The 16,767-nt window shown below is 36.5% G+C and overlaps 1 protein-coding gene across 1 annotated transcript; it reads right to left on the reverse strand.

The window, feature by feature from the left end:
* Positions 1 to 7,415: 7,415 nt before the first annotated feature.
* On the reverse strand, positions 7,416 to 14,899 carry LOC121369676. The gene is made up of 5 exons (XM_041494727.1): positions 14,392 to 14,899; positions 13,191 to 13,352; positions 12,087 to 12,200; positions 9,338 to 9,342; positions 7,416 to 7,571 (listed from the first exon to the last, which is right to left on the reverse strand). Exons 1-5 carry the CDS (start codon positions 14,564 to 14,566, stop codon positions 7,416 to 7,418), a joined length of 612 nt encoding a protein of 203 aa, XP_041350661.1. The 5' UTR covers positions 14,567 to 14,899.
* Positions 14,900 to 16,767: the final 1,868 nt, after the last annotated feature.

The following is a 16,767-nucleotide window of genomic DNA, read 5'->3' on the forward strand; positions in this document are numbered from 1 at the left end:
AGTAGTTCATTGCAACTATGTAGCTGTTTTGGCAGTAATGCTCTATGCATAATGTTGTTATCCAATTTGGGCATTTTCATTTCTTTTGGGGCAAAATCAGCTTGCCCCACTTCAAAAATGTACCTCCTATGCATATGGCAACTCACCCCGATATCCTTTTGCATCATAGGATTGGACCACCTCAGTGTAACCTACATCTCTGCAATGGGTTTTTCACCCTGTCTGAACCAGTGCCACATGTCTGTATATCAAAGGCTGTGGTATGCACATTCCCTGTGACTTGTAAAATGTATATAAAAGATCACCTTGCATGCTATGTGAAACAAATTTATAAGTGTGTTTTCTCAATAGATACTATGTCAGAATTATTCAAATGTTTGACATCCAATAGTTTGTTAATTAATAATCAATGGGCTCCAGTGGAAGTTGTTAAACAAAACAAATAAATCATATTGACCACATGAATTTTCAACTTGCAGATCTTCTATGTGAGCAAGCAGCCTGCCCCAGTGCACAGTGGCTAAGCTATAGGGTTTGTGGTTGGTGCTGTACAATTTGGTTAATAAGTCTGTTTTGTTTTTCATCAAAATATTCAACAACTTGAGGGGCTGACTTATAAGTGGTTTCATTGTTTTTTAAATTACTGTTTTGTAAAAAAGAATTCTGTTTCTCTAAGTTTTTAATGATGAATTGTGTCTTAATATCTGCTTGTCATTCATTTTGTGAACTTTTTCTTCACAGTTTATAAACATTTTTTTATTAACACTAAGTTCAGACAAGTAAACTACTATCAGCCTAGCTAAATACAAAAAACTTTGACAACTCCCCATAAATCATTAATTTTACTAAGTCGTTTTTGTTTACTCCTTAACTTCCCGGTAGCTGGTCCACAATGACTTGTAGAAATTGCTTTAAAATTGAAGAAGATTAATTAACATTCGGTGTGTGTTTGCAAATGACCTCCTACGTGCCAGAAAAACCTGGCCAATCATTTAAGGTTTATGATTTTTAAACCCCAGTTGTTAGAATTTGTTTTCAATTGCATGTATTGTATATTTGCTCTGCAACAGTTGCGACTTTTTTGGCCTCTACTGTAGTGAATAGTACAAATCCATTCTAACCATTGTACATAATTTTGAGTATACAAATTGAATTTAATTTAAGAATCAATTCATTAAAAAAATGATATTTTATAAACTATTCACTGGTATGATACGTGTTGGTGATGGGTGTTGGTAAAACGCGGACCTGACCAGAACACTTGACAAACTGAATTTTTCCTTTAAAAAACATATTAAACAAAGTTTTCGTCAACTGGTTGCATAGTTAAAAAACGTATTTTTTCATGTAGTGGCCTTAAAAATGGAAACTACACATGTGCTGTACGATATTTTTTGCAAAAGCATGCGCTTGAATGAGATTAAAAATGTTCCACTCTTTCCCATTTACTGGAGGGTGGTTCACTTTTGTTTAATGGAATGGATTTGTTTTATGTCCACATTTTTTATTTTTTACGTTAAATGATTGCAATCTATTTTGTTTCACATATCGTAGCAGAAAAAAGTAGAATAGTAATTCCGTAAATATTGTATTTGTGTTTTTGTCGTTAAGTGAACACAGTTTGGGACGTTGATGGTATATGTTACAATGTTTAAAATCAGGCAATTTGTAAAATGCATGAAATTTCCAGTCATTTTACAAATTGCCTAGAAAATGAGCCCCTTTATTTAACAGATTGACTGAAATGAGTCAATTGAAGGAAAATGCAGATAATGTATATTTTTAATTATTTATTTAGACAGAATGAAAGAAAGAAATGTTTTATTTAACGACACACTCAACACATTTTATTTACGGTTATATGGCGTCAGACATATGGTTAAGGACCACACAGATTTTGAGAGGAAACCCACTGTCGCCACATATGCTACTCTTTTACGACACGCAGCAAGGGATCTTTTATTTGCGCTTCCCACAGGCAGGATAGCACAAACCATGGCCTTTGTTGAACCAGTTATGGATCACTGGTCGGTGCAAGTGGTTTACACCTACCCATTGAGCCTTGCGGAGCACTCACTCAGGGTTTGGAGTCGGTATCTGGATTAAAAAACCCATGCCTCGACTGGGAACCGAACCCAGTACCTACCAGCCTGTAGACCAATGGCTAACCACGGCGCCACCGAGGCCGGTTAGACAGAATGATAAAGACAAAATATCTTGTTAAGATGGTGAAGTTTTGTTCAGTTGATGTGAGAGGTCACTATAATCACAGAGACTCTCACATTGTTTTCGTAACTGGCATTCGTTTGATTCGCAATCACCACATATGATTTAACAATACAGTTATTGAAGATTAGAGATATACCTTTGATTTTGGGAAGCCAGTACCTAGATTTTAGGAATATAAAATGCACCTTTCAATACGAAGTTGTCACTATTCCTCAGAGATGGGAGACACTATGGAAGCTACGTTTTGTGAGGAGTTGTTAAAAAGAAAACATTCTGATTCCAAATCATTGCTACTAAATAAAGAAGACAGTGGTAGAAATTAGGAAATATTTTCACTGGCCCGGGGGACTAGTAGCTGAGGAAAGTTACTAGTCCCCAGGAAAAATTACTAGCCCCAACCCAACTTCATTATTGAAGCAGTTTGAGAAGACGAAACATATATGGGATTGAACACACATTATGTTGCTTGTACTTTATCTTTAATGGTGCAAATATAATGGAAATCCATAATAAAATGAATAAAATTGAAGTTTCAAATGTGTTGTTATTTGTGGTTAGTTTTTGTATTTGTTTAATGGAGATTCCTTATTTAGAAGCCATTGTCACAAGTTTCTAGCTAACAACACTTTTTAAAAGATCATAATTACACATGAAAAACATTACAGTAAAGTACACCACCTTGGTCGTCATTCAGTAAATGGTTTGGGTTTTTTAAATTACACTCCCTCCCCCCCCCCAAGGTGGCAGCAAAGGGTGGAGTGTTTACAAAAAATAATAGCAATTATAATATTAAATTAATTTAAGTGATACAACTTAGTAATTATCTTTACTGTTACCGAATTATTTTATTCTGTCCTAATACACTCGGATGTCCACTGTAAACTCGAGACGTTTGGAAGCAGCTACCGTAGTTAAAATCGATAGATGCCAACATGATCTATTACAGTGCGTTTATTTATTACCAACAAAACAAACACAAAGCACCAACACACACACAAATAAAATAAAACATTTTCCCTTCAGAACATTCCTCATCTATAATTGGAATATTACAGCAATTTTCAGAATTTGGAAACAAACACTGGAAAGTGATTGTGTTTGCTGTATACATGTATATCCGGATTTATCGAGATGAAACGCAACTGCGATACTTTTTAACTTTGTCAATCTGTCATCATGGGCGTACGACCCGGGGGGACAGGGGGGGCAATTGCCCCCCCAAATTCAGGCAAAACAGTGGGAAAACTTCGGACAAATTTTATCTGGGTAAAATTTTGGGCAAATCAACCCCTCCAGCCCCCCTAAATCAAAGAGTCCCCATACGCCCATGTCTGTCATGGCCATTTATTTTGATGAAATACATCTACAGTTGGCATGTTTAACAGGTTTCATTGGCAAAATAGTTTGACTGTCTGCATCATGAATCTGGGTCACAACTGCCCAGTATTACTCGCCCGGGGGACTATTTGATTTAGACAGAATCCGGTGTTTAGAAGGTCACGTTTTAGAATTAAAAACATTCAGTACCATGAAAGCTGACTGGTTTATTTCAGGGTCTGCATTGCGCCAATTAAATTGTACTTGCCCACAGGGATTTCTACTCGCCTGGGGCGAGGGGGCGAGCGTTAGCTTCTATCCCTGGAAGAATATTTTGTTTGGTACATGCTCAATCTGAAAAGAAATCTAACCGTCAATATTCCATCCTGGGCAGGTATGAAAATTTTCAATGCGGTGATGTTGAAAAGTTGATACGAAAACGAATAAGAGATCCTTAAAATTTTGTCTAATTCACTAACACTTTACTGCATATTTTCTTTTTGTTCTTTTTCTGATTAGTTACTTTGACAAAGGTATTTATGAAAATAAAATAAGATCATTATTTTTGTTATTATGATTTTATTTATTTTAATTATTATCAAAAGATATTCGTATTTCTAGTCTTTCATAGTGTGTAAATATCTTCAGTTACTGTTGTTATAATATATGTGATGTTTACAACATCAAACCAATGTCAGTTACTTAAGAGCACAATGTGTGATTAAAGTATACTCTCACATCAACTCGTCTTTCATACTAATAAATAGATAAGTAAAAAAACAACAACATTATCTTCATTTTCCTTCATCTGACTCATTTCAGTCAATCTGTTAAATAAAGGCGCTCATTTTCCAGGTAATTCTCAGAGTACTGCTAAAGCAAAACATGTCCCCTACCAGGCCCAACAAATTTTTGTATCTCCTAAATTCAAGGGCCATAACTAAAAAATAGATAAACCGCCATGAAAGTCAAACTTTATCTGTTTGGAAAACAAATGTTAATGGGCCGTAACTGGTAAAAATAGATAAACCGTCATGAAAGTCAAACTTGATCTGTTTGGAAAACAAATGTTAATGGGCCGTAACTGGTAAAAATAGATAAACCGTCATGAAAGTCAAACTTTATCTGTTTGACAAAACAACTGTAATGGGCCGTAATGGTAAAATCAGAGATAACCGTCATGAAAAGTCAAACTTGATCTGATTTCGGAAAACAAAGTGTTAAAAGATGGGCCGGTAACTGGTACAAAAATAGAATACACGGGACATGAAGGAAAGTCAAACTTTATCTGTTTGGGAAAACAAATGTTAATGGGCCGTTAACTGTAAAATAGATAAACCGTCATGAAAGTCAAAAGTGCATCATGTTTGGAAAACAAATGAATAATGGGCCGTAACTGGTAAATAGATAAACCGCCATGAAAGTCAAACTTTATCTGTTTGGAAAACAAATGTTAATGGGCCGTAACTGGTAAAAATAGATAAACCGTCATGAAAGTCAAACTTGATCTGTTTGGAAAACAAATGTAATGGGCCGTAACTGTAAAAAAATAGATAAACCGTCATGAAAGTCAAACTTGATCTGTTTTGAAACCAATGTTGAATGGGCCGTACGTGGTAAAAAATTAGATAAACGGCCAATGAAAGTCAAACTTGATCTGTAAAACAGTATAGTCAATGTTAGTACACAAAAATTAAGCTCAATATCTTCAGGCATTGTGAAAAAAACATCCAGAACACATATTTTTGTATTGCCTAAGTTCAAGGGCCATAACTCTTGTAAACAAGAGTACCGGTGAGGTACATGATATGCCCATTAGGAGTTTTGATGAAAAACATCCAGAACAAATATATTTACGGGTATTGCCTAATTTCAAGGGCCATATGAACTTTTGTAAACAAGCAGTACCGGGATGAAGGTTACATGATATGGCCCATTAGGAGTTTTGATGAAAAACATCCAGAACACACTATTTTTGTATGCCTAAGTTCAAGGGCCATAACTCTTGTAAACAAGAGGACCGGTGAGGTACATGGATATGCCCATGTGAGAGTTTTGATGAAAAATCATAGATAGTTAATGAATATTTTACGGGTATATTCAATTCTAATTATGTGAAAAATTTTGCAATAGGGGATGGATTGAACATTCGTGGGTTTGGACAAACTACTGATGATACTGTATCCTATTGGAAAAGGTAGGTGTGCCTGATAAATGAAGTCCCAGTTGTTCTTTATAGAAAGGGAAATTTTGTTTAGTTTTTTATTCAAAAGGTTTAACAAGATTTACTATTATGTTCAGAATATAGACAAAATTATGTCATTTATTTGTTCACAGTGACCGTGTAATGTGTATTACAAACCAACCATCCCAAGTGTTCCTACATGTGAGGGTTGATGGTCCGGTATGCATCTGTATGCAAGATAGGGTCCGGACAAGGATTACTGTTATGGTGCAGTAGACCGTGAAAAAGTAGGTCACAGTGACCTAGTAATAGAATGCAACACACCTCCATCCCAAGTTGTTCCCTACATGTGAGGTTTGATTGGTCCTGTATGCATCTGTATGCAAGATATAGTCCGGACAAGGGAAAAAGTTAACAGAGGGATGTAGATCGTAGATCATAGAGGGGCGTATGAAAATGAAATAAAAACAAAAACCAGAGTAGTATTCTATATTGGTCAGGGTTACACAAATCATTTGGTACTAAAGTAGACACCTGTCTTGTTGTAACTAAGAAGCAGGTCAAAAATGTAGAAAAAAACAATAAACTTTGCACATCTAGCACACCAAACTACATTCATAAGCATCAACATACAAGCTCTCCAACAGGAAATGATCTGAAAGCACCAAGACAAAGCCGAAAGTCCCCTGAATGTGTATAGGATCTAGCATGTGCAAGTAAGGGACTTATGTGGCTGACCCATATACAATGCATCCCATAACAAGTTTTGAACTCACAAGAGATCTATAACCATTTGATCTGCTCCCCAATTAGTCTTGCCATACATTTTTTTTTTTTTTTTTTTAATGCACTCCACAATTGGTTACTGAATAATGAAGAAGGTGGCTACTGTACCTTGTGTCAGTGAATCCCCACCTCCAACCCTGGGGCCGTATGCCAAGTTCAGCTTCGGCTTATTGTCTAAGTTTCACGTCAGTTACGATGGGAATGTGGCTACTGTCACCCTTGTTTAGGGGAACAGCCTACCAACTCGCAAGCACTGGAAACTATGGAAGAAGCGATCGCCAGGGGCAGACAAGCGTGGGGACAAAAGATGGTGCTTTTACACGCGGGCTGGGGACGGTCCCTTCGAAATCTGACCCCAAGCAGATACAGATTTCAGCAGGGGACAGCTAGAGAGGGGGGTACCAAAGCTGACCCGCACAACCATTTGGGGGCAGTCCCTTCTGCTCCGGAGCGCCCCCACCAAAGAAGATTTCGGTGGTTAGGGCAGAACCAACTACCCCCCCCTACCCCCCCCCCCCACCAACGAGGGCAGAAGACAGAAAGAAGACACGTCAACAGTTGATGATCCCACTCCAAACCCATTGTTGGGGACAGTCAAAGTGAAATTCAGCATTCCAGAGAAGCCAGGGCTCGAAACCGTTCTGCTATGGCCAGGTCGCATGCGACCCAATGTCTTGTTTGGGCAAAATTAAATATCAAAAAAATAATTGGCCGTTAGTCGCCCAAATAATATTATGTGGGCGATCTTCTTTAGGGAGCTATAACATATGAGCCACTATTAGTATTGTAGTCACACTAAAATCATGCTCGTGGGTCTCTTACCATAATTTGCCAAAATCCAGTTATTAATTTATTGGGCCACCATATTTTTTGTGAGTTTCGAGCCTGCAGAAGTGGACTATCGCATATCCCAAGTTGAAGCACTCATGTAGACACTGGCATACGAGGATGCTCGGAGGAAAAGCACAAGCCCGATTACATCTAAATCGTGGCATCCGTTACCATCTGGCCGGGGCAGATACTGTTTCACCAACAGAAAGTCTTCCAATAATACCTGACGTACAGTAGAGATGGGCAGTGTCAATAGGCAATCCTGAATGTAGGATAACACCATCATCCACCGAATCTTCAAGATCATCCTACAGAAGACTACGCAGGATTGATTAACCACATTCATCTTCACATCGAAGACTACCTGCCGAACTTCCACAGCTTCCATTTTTGTTTGGGAATTCAACCTTCATTCTCACATATATTTCTTTCAACTTTTAACTTTTTCTATAGCAATCTATTCAAAATCCATGATACTCTGAAACAGCTGATGAATTTGTTATTGATTGGGATGTTCACAATCATTCATTCATTCATAAAGGTTTTATAGACTTTGTTATCAACAAAACTTTATGATGTTCTATGGACTTTTCGATCCATCCATCCACACACAACACACACAACCGCCATTCAACACATCACGCATTCTCGTCTGTTAGCCCATTGAATTTAGTTCCAACACAGTAATAATAAAAAACACTTTAACTGACAATGCATATATGAACAAAAGAACATAAACCTTGGTAGCCACCGGAACATTTTTGGTTTTTTCAAAAAAGATGACAGTGGACATATTCCCTTCCGGAAAATATGTGACCTACTACTCCAAACCACATCAACCTGCCCAAAAAATATATATCACGTTTTGTACTTTGTAAAATACGTAACACCCACATTCAGATTACATATATTAGTACACTATAAAATACACAAGACAAGAGTTATCAAAAGTAGCCCTTAAAGGTTTGATCAATTAGTCATGGCAATTTACAATATTAAGATTATAAATGCCCCATATTATTATAACATGCGTGCAATCAATATTAAACCAGTTGTAGTGTGTACAGATGTATTGTGAATTGAAAACTTCAAAAAGATATATAATATGATAAATATACTTACTCAACCGCTTTCTACTAATAAATAGTAAGTAAAAAAACAACCACATTATCTTCTTTTCCTTCTCGACTTATTTTCGTCAACGTTAAATAAGGCCCTCATTTCCAGGTAACTAAGTACTGCTAAAGCAAAACTTCCCCCTACCAGGGCCCAACAAATTTTTGTATCTCCTAAATTCAAGGGCCATACTAAAAATAGATAAACCGCCATGAAAGTCAAACTTTATCTGTTTGGAAAACAAATGTTAATGGGCCGTAACTGGTAAAAATAGATAAACCGTCAGAAAGTCAACTGTATCTGTTTGGAAACAATGTTAATGGCCCCTTACTGGTAAATAATAATCACGTCATGAAAGTCAAACTTTATCCGTTTTGGAAAACAAATGTGTAATGGTCGTAACGTACAAATAGATTAACCGTTCATGAAGTCAACTTGATCTGTTCGAAACAAATGTTAATGGCCGTAACTTGGTAAAACATAGATTAAACGGCCATGAAAGTCAAACTTTATCTGTTTGGAAAACAAATGTTAATGGGCCGTAACTGGTAAAAATAGATAAACCGTCATGAAAGTCAAACTTGATCTGTTTGGAAAACAAATGTTAATGGGCCGTAACTGGTAAAAATAGATAAACCGCCATGAAAGTCAAACTTTATCTGTTTGGAAAACAAATGTTAATGGGCCGTAACTGGTAAAAATAGATAAACCGTCATGAAAGTCAAACTTGATCTGTTTGGAAAACAAATGTTAATGGGCCGTAACTGGTAAAAATAGATAAACCGTCATGAAAGTCAAACTTGATCTGTTTGGAAAACAAATGTTAATGGGCCGTAACTGGTAAAAATAGATAAACCGCCATGAAAGTCAAACTTGATCTGTAACAGTATATAATGTTATACACAAAATTTAAGCTCAATATCTTCAGGCATTGTGAAAAAAACATCCAGAACACATATTTTTGTATTGCCTAAGTTCAAGGGCCATAACTCTTGTAAACAAGAGTACCGGTGAGGTACATGATATGCCCATTAGGAGTTTTGATGAAAAACATCCAGAACACATATTTTTGTATTGCCTAAGTTCAAGGGCCATAACTCTTGTAAACAAGAGTACCGTGAGGTTACATTAATGGCCCCATTAGGAGTTTTTGATGAAAAACATCCAGAACACATATTTTTGTATTGCCTAAGTTCAAGGGCCATAACTCTTGTAAACAAGAGTACCGGTGAGGTACATGATATGCCCATTAGGAGTTTTGATGAAAAATCATAGATATTAATGAATATGTTACGGGTATTATTCACTTCTAATTATGTGAAATTTTTTGCAATAAGATGGATGAACATTCCTGGTTGGAGACCAAACTACTGATGATACTGTATCCATTGGAAAAGGTGCTGCCTGATAAATGAAGTTATTGTTCTTTATTAGAAAGGGAAATTTTGTTTAGTTTTTTCTTCAAAGGTTTAACAAGATTTTCCTATTATGTTCAGAATATAGACAAATTATTTCATTTATTTGTATCACAGTGACCTTGTAATTGTGTATTACAAACCACCATCCCAAGTTGTTCCTACATGTGAGGTTTGATGGTCCTGTATGCATCTGTATGCAAGATAGGGTCCGGACAAGGATTTACTGTTATGTGCAGTAGACCGTGAAAAGTAGGTCACAGTGACCTAGTAATAGAATGCAACACACCTCCATCCCAAGTTGTTCCTACATGTGAGGTTTGATGGTCCTGTATGCATCTGTATGCAAGATATAGTCCGGACAAGAAAAAGTTAACAGAGGGATGTAGATCGTAGATCATAGATGGGCGTATGAAAATGAAATAAAACAAAAACCAGAGTAGTATTCTATATTGGTCAGGGTTACACAAATCATTTGTACTAAGTAGACACCTGTCTTGTGTAACTTAAGAAGCAGTCAAAAATGTAGAAAACACTTTGCACATCTAGCACCCAAACTACATTCATAAGCATCACATACAGCTCTCCACTCCACAGGAAATGATCTGAAAGCACCAAGACAAAGCCGAAGTCCCTGAATGTGTATAGGATCTAGCATGTGCAAGTAAGACTTATGTGCTGACCCATATACAATGCATCCATAATCAAGTTTTGAACTCACAAGAGATCTATAACCATTTGATCTGCTCCCCAATTAGTCTTGCCAATACATTTTTTTTTTTTTTTTTTTTTAATGCACTCACAATTTGGTTACTGAATTAATGAAGAAGGTGGCTACTGTACCTTGTTCAGTGAATCCCCACCTCCAACCTGGGGCGTATGCCAATCAGCTTCGGCTTATTGTCTAAGTTTCACGTCAGTTACGATGGGAATGTGGCTACTGTCACCCTTGTTTAGGGGAACAGCCTACCAACTCGCAAGCACTGGAAACTATGGAAGAAGCGATCGCCAGGGGCAGACAAGTGGGGACAAAAGCTGGTGGCTTAACCGCTGGGGACGGTCCCTTCGAAATCTGACCCCAAGAAGATACAGATTTCAGCAGGGACAGCTAGAGAGGGGGGTACCAAAGCTGACCGCACAACCATTGGGGGCAGTCCCTTCTGCTCCGGAGCCCCCACCAAAGAAGATTTCGGTGGTTAGGGCAGAACCAACTCCCTACCCCCCCACGAGGCAGAAAGAAGACATCGTCATCACAGTTGATGATCCCACTCCAAACCCATTGTTGGGGACAGTCCAAGTGAAATCAGCATTCCAGAAGCAGGGCTCGAAACAGCCTATGGCCAGGTCGCATGTCTTGTTTGGGCAAATTAAATATCAAAAAAATAATGGCGTTAGTCGCCCAAATAATATTATGTGGGCGATCTTCTTTAGAGCTATAACATATGAGCCACTATTAGTATTTGTATGCCACATTAAAATCATGCTCGTGGTTCTCTTACCATAATTTGCCAAAATCCATTATTAATTATTGGGCCACCATATTTTTTTGTGAGTTTCGAGCCCTGCAGAAGTGGACTATCGCATATCCCAAGTTGAAGCACTCATGTAGACACTGCATACGAGGATGCTCGGAGGAAAAGCACAAGCCCGATTACATCTAAATCGTGGCATCCGTTACCATCTGGCCGGGGCAGATACTGTTTCACCAACAGAAAAGTCTTCCAATACTACCTGACGTACAGTAGAGATGGGCAGTGTCAATAGGCAATCCTGAATGTAGGATAACACCATCATCCACCGAATCTTCAAGATCATCCTACAGAAGACTACGCAGGATTGATTAACCACATTCATCTTCACATCGAAGACTACCTGCCGAACTTCCACAGCTTCCATTTTTGTTTGGGAATTCAACCTTCATTCTCACATATATTTCTTTCACTTTTTAACTTTTCTATAGCATCTATTCAAATCCATGATACTTAACAGCTGATGATTTTGTTATTGATTGGATGTTCAACAATCATTCATTCATTCATAAAGGTTTATAGACTTTGTTATCAACAAAACTTTATGATGTTCTATGACTTTTCGATCCATCCATCCACACACAAACAGACACACCCATCCATCCATCCATCCATTCATCTGTCTGTTCATCCATTTATTTAGTTCCACCACATTAATAATAAAACACTTTAACTGACAATCATATATGAACAATAAAATAAACCTGGTAGCCACCGGAACATTGTTTTTCAAAAAGATGACAGTGGACATATTCCTTCCGAAATATGTGACCAATACTCCAAACACATCACCTGCAAAAAATATATATCACGTTTTTACTTTTAACATACGTAACACCACATTCAATTACATATATTATACACTATAAAATACACAAGACAAGATTATCAAAAGTAGCCCTTAAAGGTTTGATCATTTAGTCATGGCAATTTACAATATTAAGATTATAAATGCCCAATTATTATAAACATGCTGTTGCAAATCAATATTAAACCAGCTTTTGTAGTGTGCTACAGACTGTCATTGTGAATTTTGAAAACTTCAAAAAGATATATAATATGCATATAATATACAGAAATTTTCAAAACAAAGAATTGAATCAATACAAATAATAATTGAAAACATAACATTGAAACGTGATTTACAACAACCAAAGGTATCCATTCATAATCAAATCTAAAGTTTATTTTGCATTTGTGCAAAAAATAATTAAAAGGAAAATATTAGACTAACCCAGGGTTAATTTAATGATGCTTCAAACACAAATAAATGTAGCATCATATGTCGACACAACAGGCCTCTGACAATTGAGAGAACGGTCATTTCATTCACACGTTGCTTGCACAAATCTAATTTTGCGTAACATTTTTTGTTTTCACACACAATTTTGGAAACCATTTACATGGACATAGTAGGTTATGTCAAAAGAAAATGGGTTACTTGACTTTATTTCTGCATATATCATAAATGGATTATGTAAATTTTCAATTTTCAAATAAAATCTCAGAGGACTGCACAAGCAGCAGAAGATGGAAGTTTACATTGAAAATAGATTTTCCTTCATTTTAATTTATTTCTACAATAACATCCAGCTAAGGTGCAAGCACATTGGTCTTGACAAACATTGCAGCAATCTGGGTTGTCAATTCATGACTGAAGGTTTATGGTTAGTGAAACGAGAAGTCAAATTTCAAATATTAAAAAAGTCCTTGTTTGAAATCCTGTGTTTCATTTTTATAATAACAAGTAACAACAAACCACAGATATTTATTTATTATTACCTATTCCAAAACCTTCCCCATCTGTGTTGGCAACATCATTATGTGATGTGAAACATCTCCCAGTGTCACTATGACAACCCACAGAGTTATTCCAGCTGCCAGGTGATGCATCTTCTGATATATCTGGACCAGCGATGCCAATCGTGATTCTGCTATGTTCCGCTGTAAATAAGATATACAGTGAAACCCCTCTAAACCGGACACACACACGATGAAGTAAAAAGTTTAAAAAAGTACAATGATAAATGTCTGGTTTTGAGAGAATTCCAGTTTACTGAGGGTCTTTAGTTTTACAATGTGAAGTGCATAAAATAAAAAATCACAACAATACAGGGAAGCAGTATTAGAACTAAGCATAACAGATCATCACAAAATTCAGACCTACACGTAGCAACCTAGATGCTGTGGCGAATGTATCAAGTTTACAATTTCCATTAACATTCATTTTAACTAGGGGTGGGATGTAGTCATGTTAAAAGTGCTTGACAAATATGTGGTCCCCGTTGAAAGGTTCATTGGGCGGTTTCTCATTCTCATATCAAAGGCTGCGGAATGTGCTATCCTGTCTATGGGGGATTGTGCATATAAAAGATCCCCTGCTACTAATGGAAAAATGTAGTGGTTTTCATCTCTAAGACTAAATGTCAAAATTACAAAATGTTTAATATCCAACAGACGGTGATTAATGATCAATTTGCTCTATTGGTGTTGTTAAACAAGACAAACTTTAGCTTTCATTCATATCATTGTTCTCATTGTATTGATACTGGTAAGAAAATCATATATATTTGAATAAAGCACAAGTGACGAAATGTTGTTTTTGTTTAATTGGATATCATGAATGCACGAAGCACCATTTTCAACTTTAGTGTCAGTGAAAAATAATCAGTGAAAGCTGTATAGCATAAACATAAGATATTTATAGCACATTTTAAAACTTGTATGATAACATAAATGATCATAAGATATTTATAGCACATTAACATTTATTGTTCAAATCAATTAAATACTGCATGACTAATGAAATAAAGATTCAAATGAGATTTCATGCAATGATGCAAAGACATATTTAAGTCAGTCACAAGCAATTAAAAAATTATAATAAATGAGGAAAGATATCTTAATACACATTTTCATCAATCTACACTGTATTAAAATTTCAAAAAAATTCACTCTTTGTGATTTTCTGAGCAAAACTTACCTAAATTTGAGACTTGTACAAAGAAATAAGGCCTATCTGGAGAGAGTGGTGACAAATACTGAAGGAAGTTACAAGTTTCGGAATATTCTCTGAGCTGAACACTGCAGATCTGTCCTGGTGCAGGTGATGTTTTGTCAAAGACAACATCACCTGCACATCGGTATAACGATGTCATCTCTGCAGGTGTAGTTTCACTTTATCTGAAAAAAATTAAATATGTGTGATACAGGATTTTGAACTTTTATACAACAAACAATCACGTCAGTGGTGTGGGAGTTTTTTAAGTGGGGTTGTTAATTCAGGAATTTATGCAGGCATTCTGAGGATTCGAATGGGCCCCTTCCCATAAGAAAATGGCACTGTAAATTCCCAATTTCTGAACAAAACATTCCCAATATCAGGGTTAAAAATTAAAATAAATTAACATGTCATATGGGCACACACTTTGCTCTACATCACCACAACAAAGTACAGCGCATGTTCGTTTCACATAGAGACATCAGGTTTCTTTGTGTAACGTTGGTACTGGTTAATAACTAAAGCTCCATGGCATCAGATTTAGAAAAACATGTGTATTTGAGACACAGTAGCTTGCGACCATTTGGTTGTCAATGATTGCCAACGCATTATGGTCGAGTATTGTAAAATCGAGAGTATTCCGAGTTCGAGACTTGGCTATTTTCATGAAATTCACGAGTACGCTCGCGCTTCAATTGTTGTTTTTGCTAATAAAAACTGCAGAAGAGACACCAAGAGGTTATGAACAAGTTTCACAGAAATAATGCGATACAAATAGGTATAACCAGAACAAAATGTCTGTTTATGTAGTTTTTAACTGTTTTTACTAATTCCTGTTTTTCCCCCAGTAATGAAACCCCGCATTATCAAAACTACAGAAGCAGACAAAAATGGTTTGGGTTGGATGGCAAAAATTACATCTTTTACACAATGGGTGGGACTGTAATGCCACTTTTAAGTAATTAAATGGGTACTAAGAGAGTTGGGGGTCTTATAAAATAAACAGCAAAGCACTGGCAGATTACTTGAGAGTGGATTATAATGCCAGAAATTCGGCTTTGTACTGCACCAAAGAAAGAGTGATTAAGAGAGATGATTGATTCTTTTGCCCTCACTGTAGGTTATGGCACAGCAATAAACATCATAATAATAAATATCGTGCTGGAGACGTTTATCTTGATGAACTATTCTTTTAAGTGACCTCAGTTGAATGTGATGTTATATAAAGTAATTCTGCGTTTACTTTACAATACTCTAACTGGATGCCACTTGTTTTAGGGGGAGTGTCTTCGGAACAGTGTTTATTATATCAGCAGTGTTCCAATGGACTTTATTTTCATTTGACATTACTATAAACATATACAAATTTATGTACTGGTAAGTGACATTTTTATTGTTGTCAGGTTCAAAGTATGGTTCTTCCGATCAAGTCAAACCTTAGGGTCTCGAAATTACAATACTCAACTGTACATAGTTTTCTCTAGCCTTCACCTACATATTGATATCAATAAGTCGAGGGCTGGAGGTAACTTGTGTTAAGTGAATGCCATGATGGATTTTATTAACATTCATTCGTCCAGCGTGAATAGGGTAAATATGATTATATGTAGCATACCACGTCCCTAAACAGATTTATTGGTAGGACTTTCCTTTGGCACTGTCATGTATTTATAAAGGACATTATAAATACTTATTAACTTATAATAAATAGTTAGGGTTAGGGTTAGTGACAGTGCCAAAGGAAAGTCCTTCTGATTTATCACAGAAGCTGGTCTTCAGTTATCAGTATTAATCACTGTCACCCCTCCACCCTCCACACACTTTGTTTATGATATTGATCATATTCCATTACCCTCCCACCTCCACGTACCTATTGTTCAGTCAGAGCCAAAATAACTAATAGAAATAATATAAATCGCTCTTTAAAACATCAACATTATTCTTTTAGTAAATACAGGCTCGTTTGTAACTCATTGAACATGTTTCGTTTCGTGTCATTTCATGAAAGAAAATATCTTCCTTTGCGATTTGTTGTCATAACAAGCTACAACAACTTTACAAGCAGGGAGATAACTCTATTTAAGACGCTTTCTTTGTATTCGAAACTCTGTTCTAGTGCAGCGAGGAGAAAACGTGTTCCATTGTCAAATCCCCAAACTACCTCACATAGTTGTATTCTCGGAACCGGCGTGACGTCACACGGCCTAGTTACCGATCGTCCGGGTCTTTGGGGGTGAAGCAAAGCCTTAGTGATTACTGGTTTACATAGAATAAAGTTATCATATTAACTTTTTACATGCCTTACATATTGTCATTTATTTTCTGTAGCGAACACATAGTTGCAATACGTCTTATGTG

Source organism: Gigantopelta aegis, chromosome 4 (assembly GCF_016097555.1).
Source record: "Gigantopelta aegis isolate Gae_Host chromosome 4, Gae_host_genome, whole genome shotgun sequence".
Taxonomy (NCBI): Eukaryota; Metazoa; Mollusca; class Gastropoda; order Neomphalida; family Peltospiridae; genus Gigantopelta; species Gigantopelta aegis.

Coding starts and splice junctions, on each gene's coding strand:
- LOC121369676 (XM_041494727.1), bottom strand. CDS start 14,566: ATGACATCGTTATACCGATGTGCAGGTGATGTTGTCTTTGACAAAACA. Junction 13,353..14,391: donor TGTACAAGTCTCAAATTTAG/GTAAGTTTTGCT, acceptor TCTTATTTACAG/CGGAACATAGCAGAATCACG. Junction 12,201..13,190: donor TGGGGAAGGTTTTGGAATAG/GTAATAATAAAT, acceptor TATTTTTTGCAG/GTGATGTGTTTGGAGTATTG.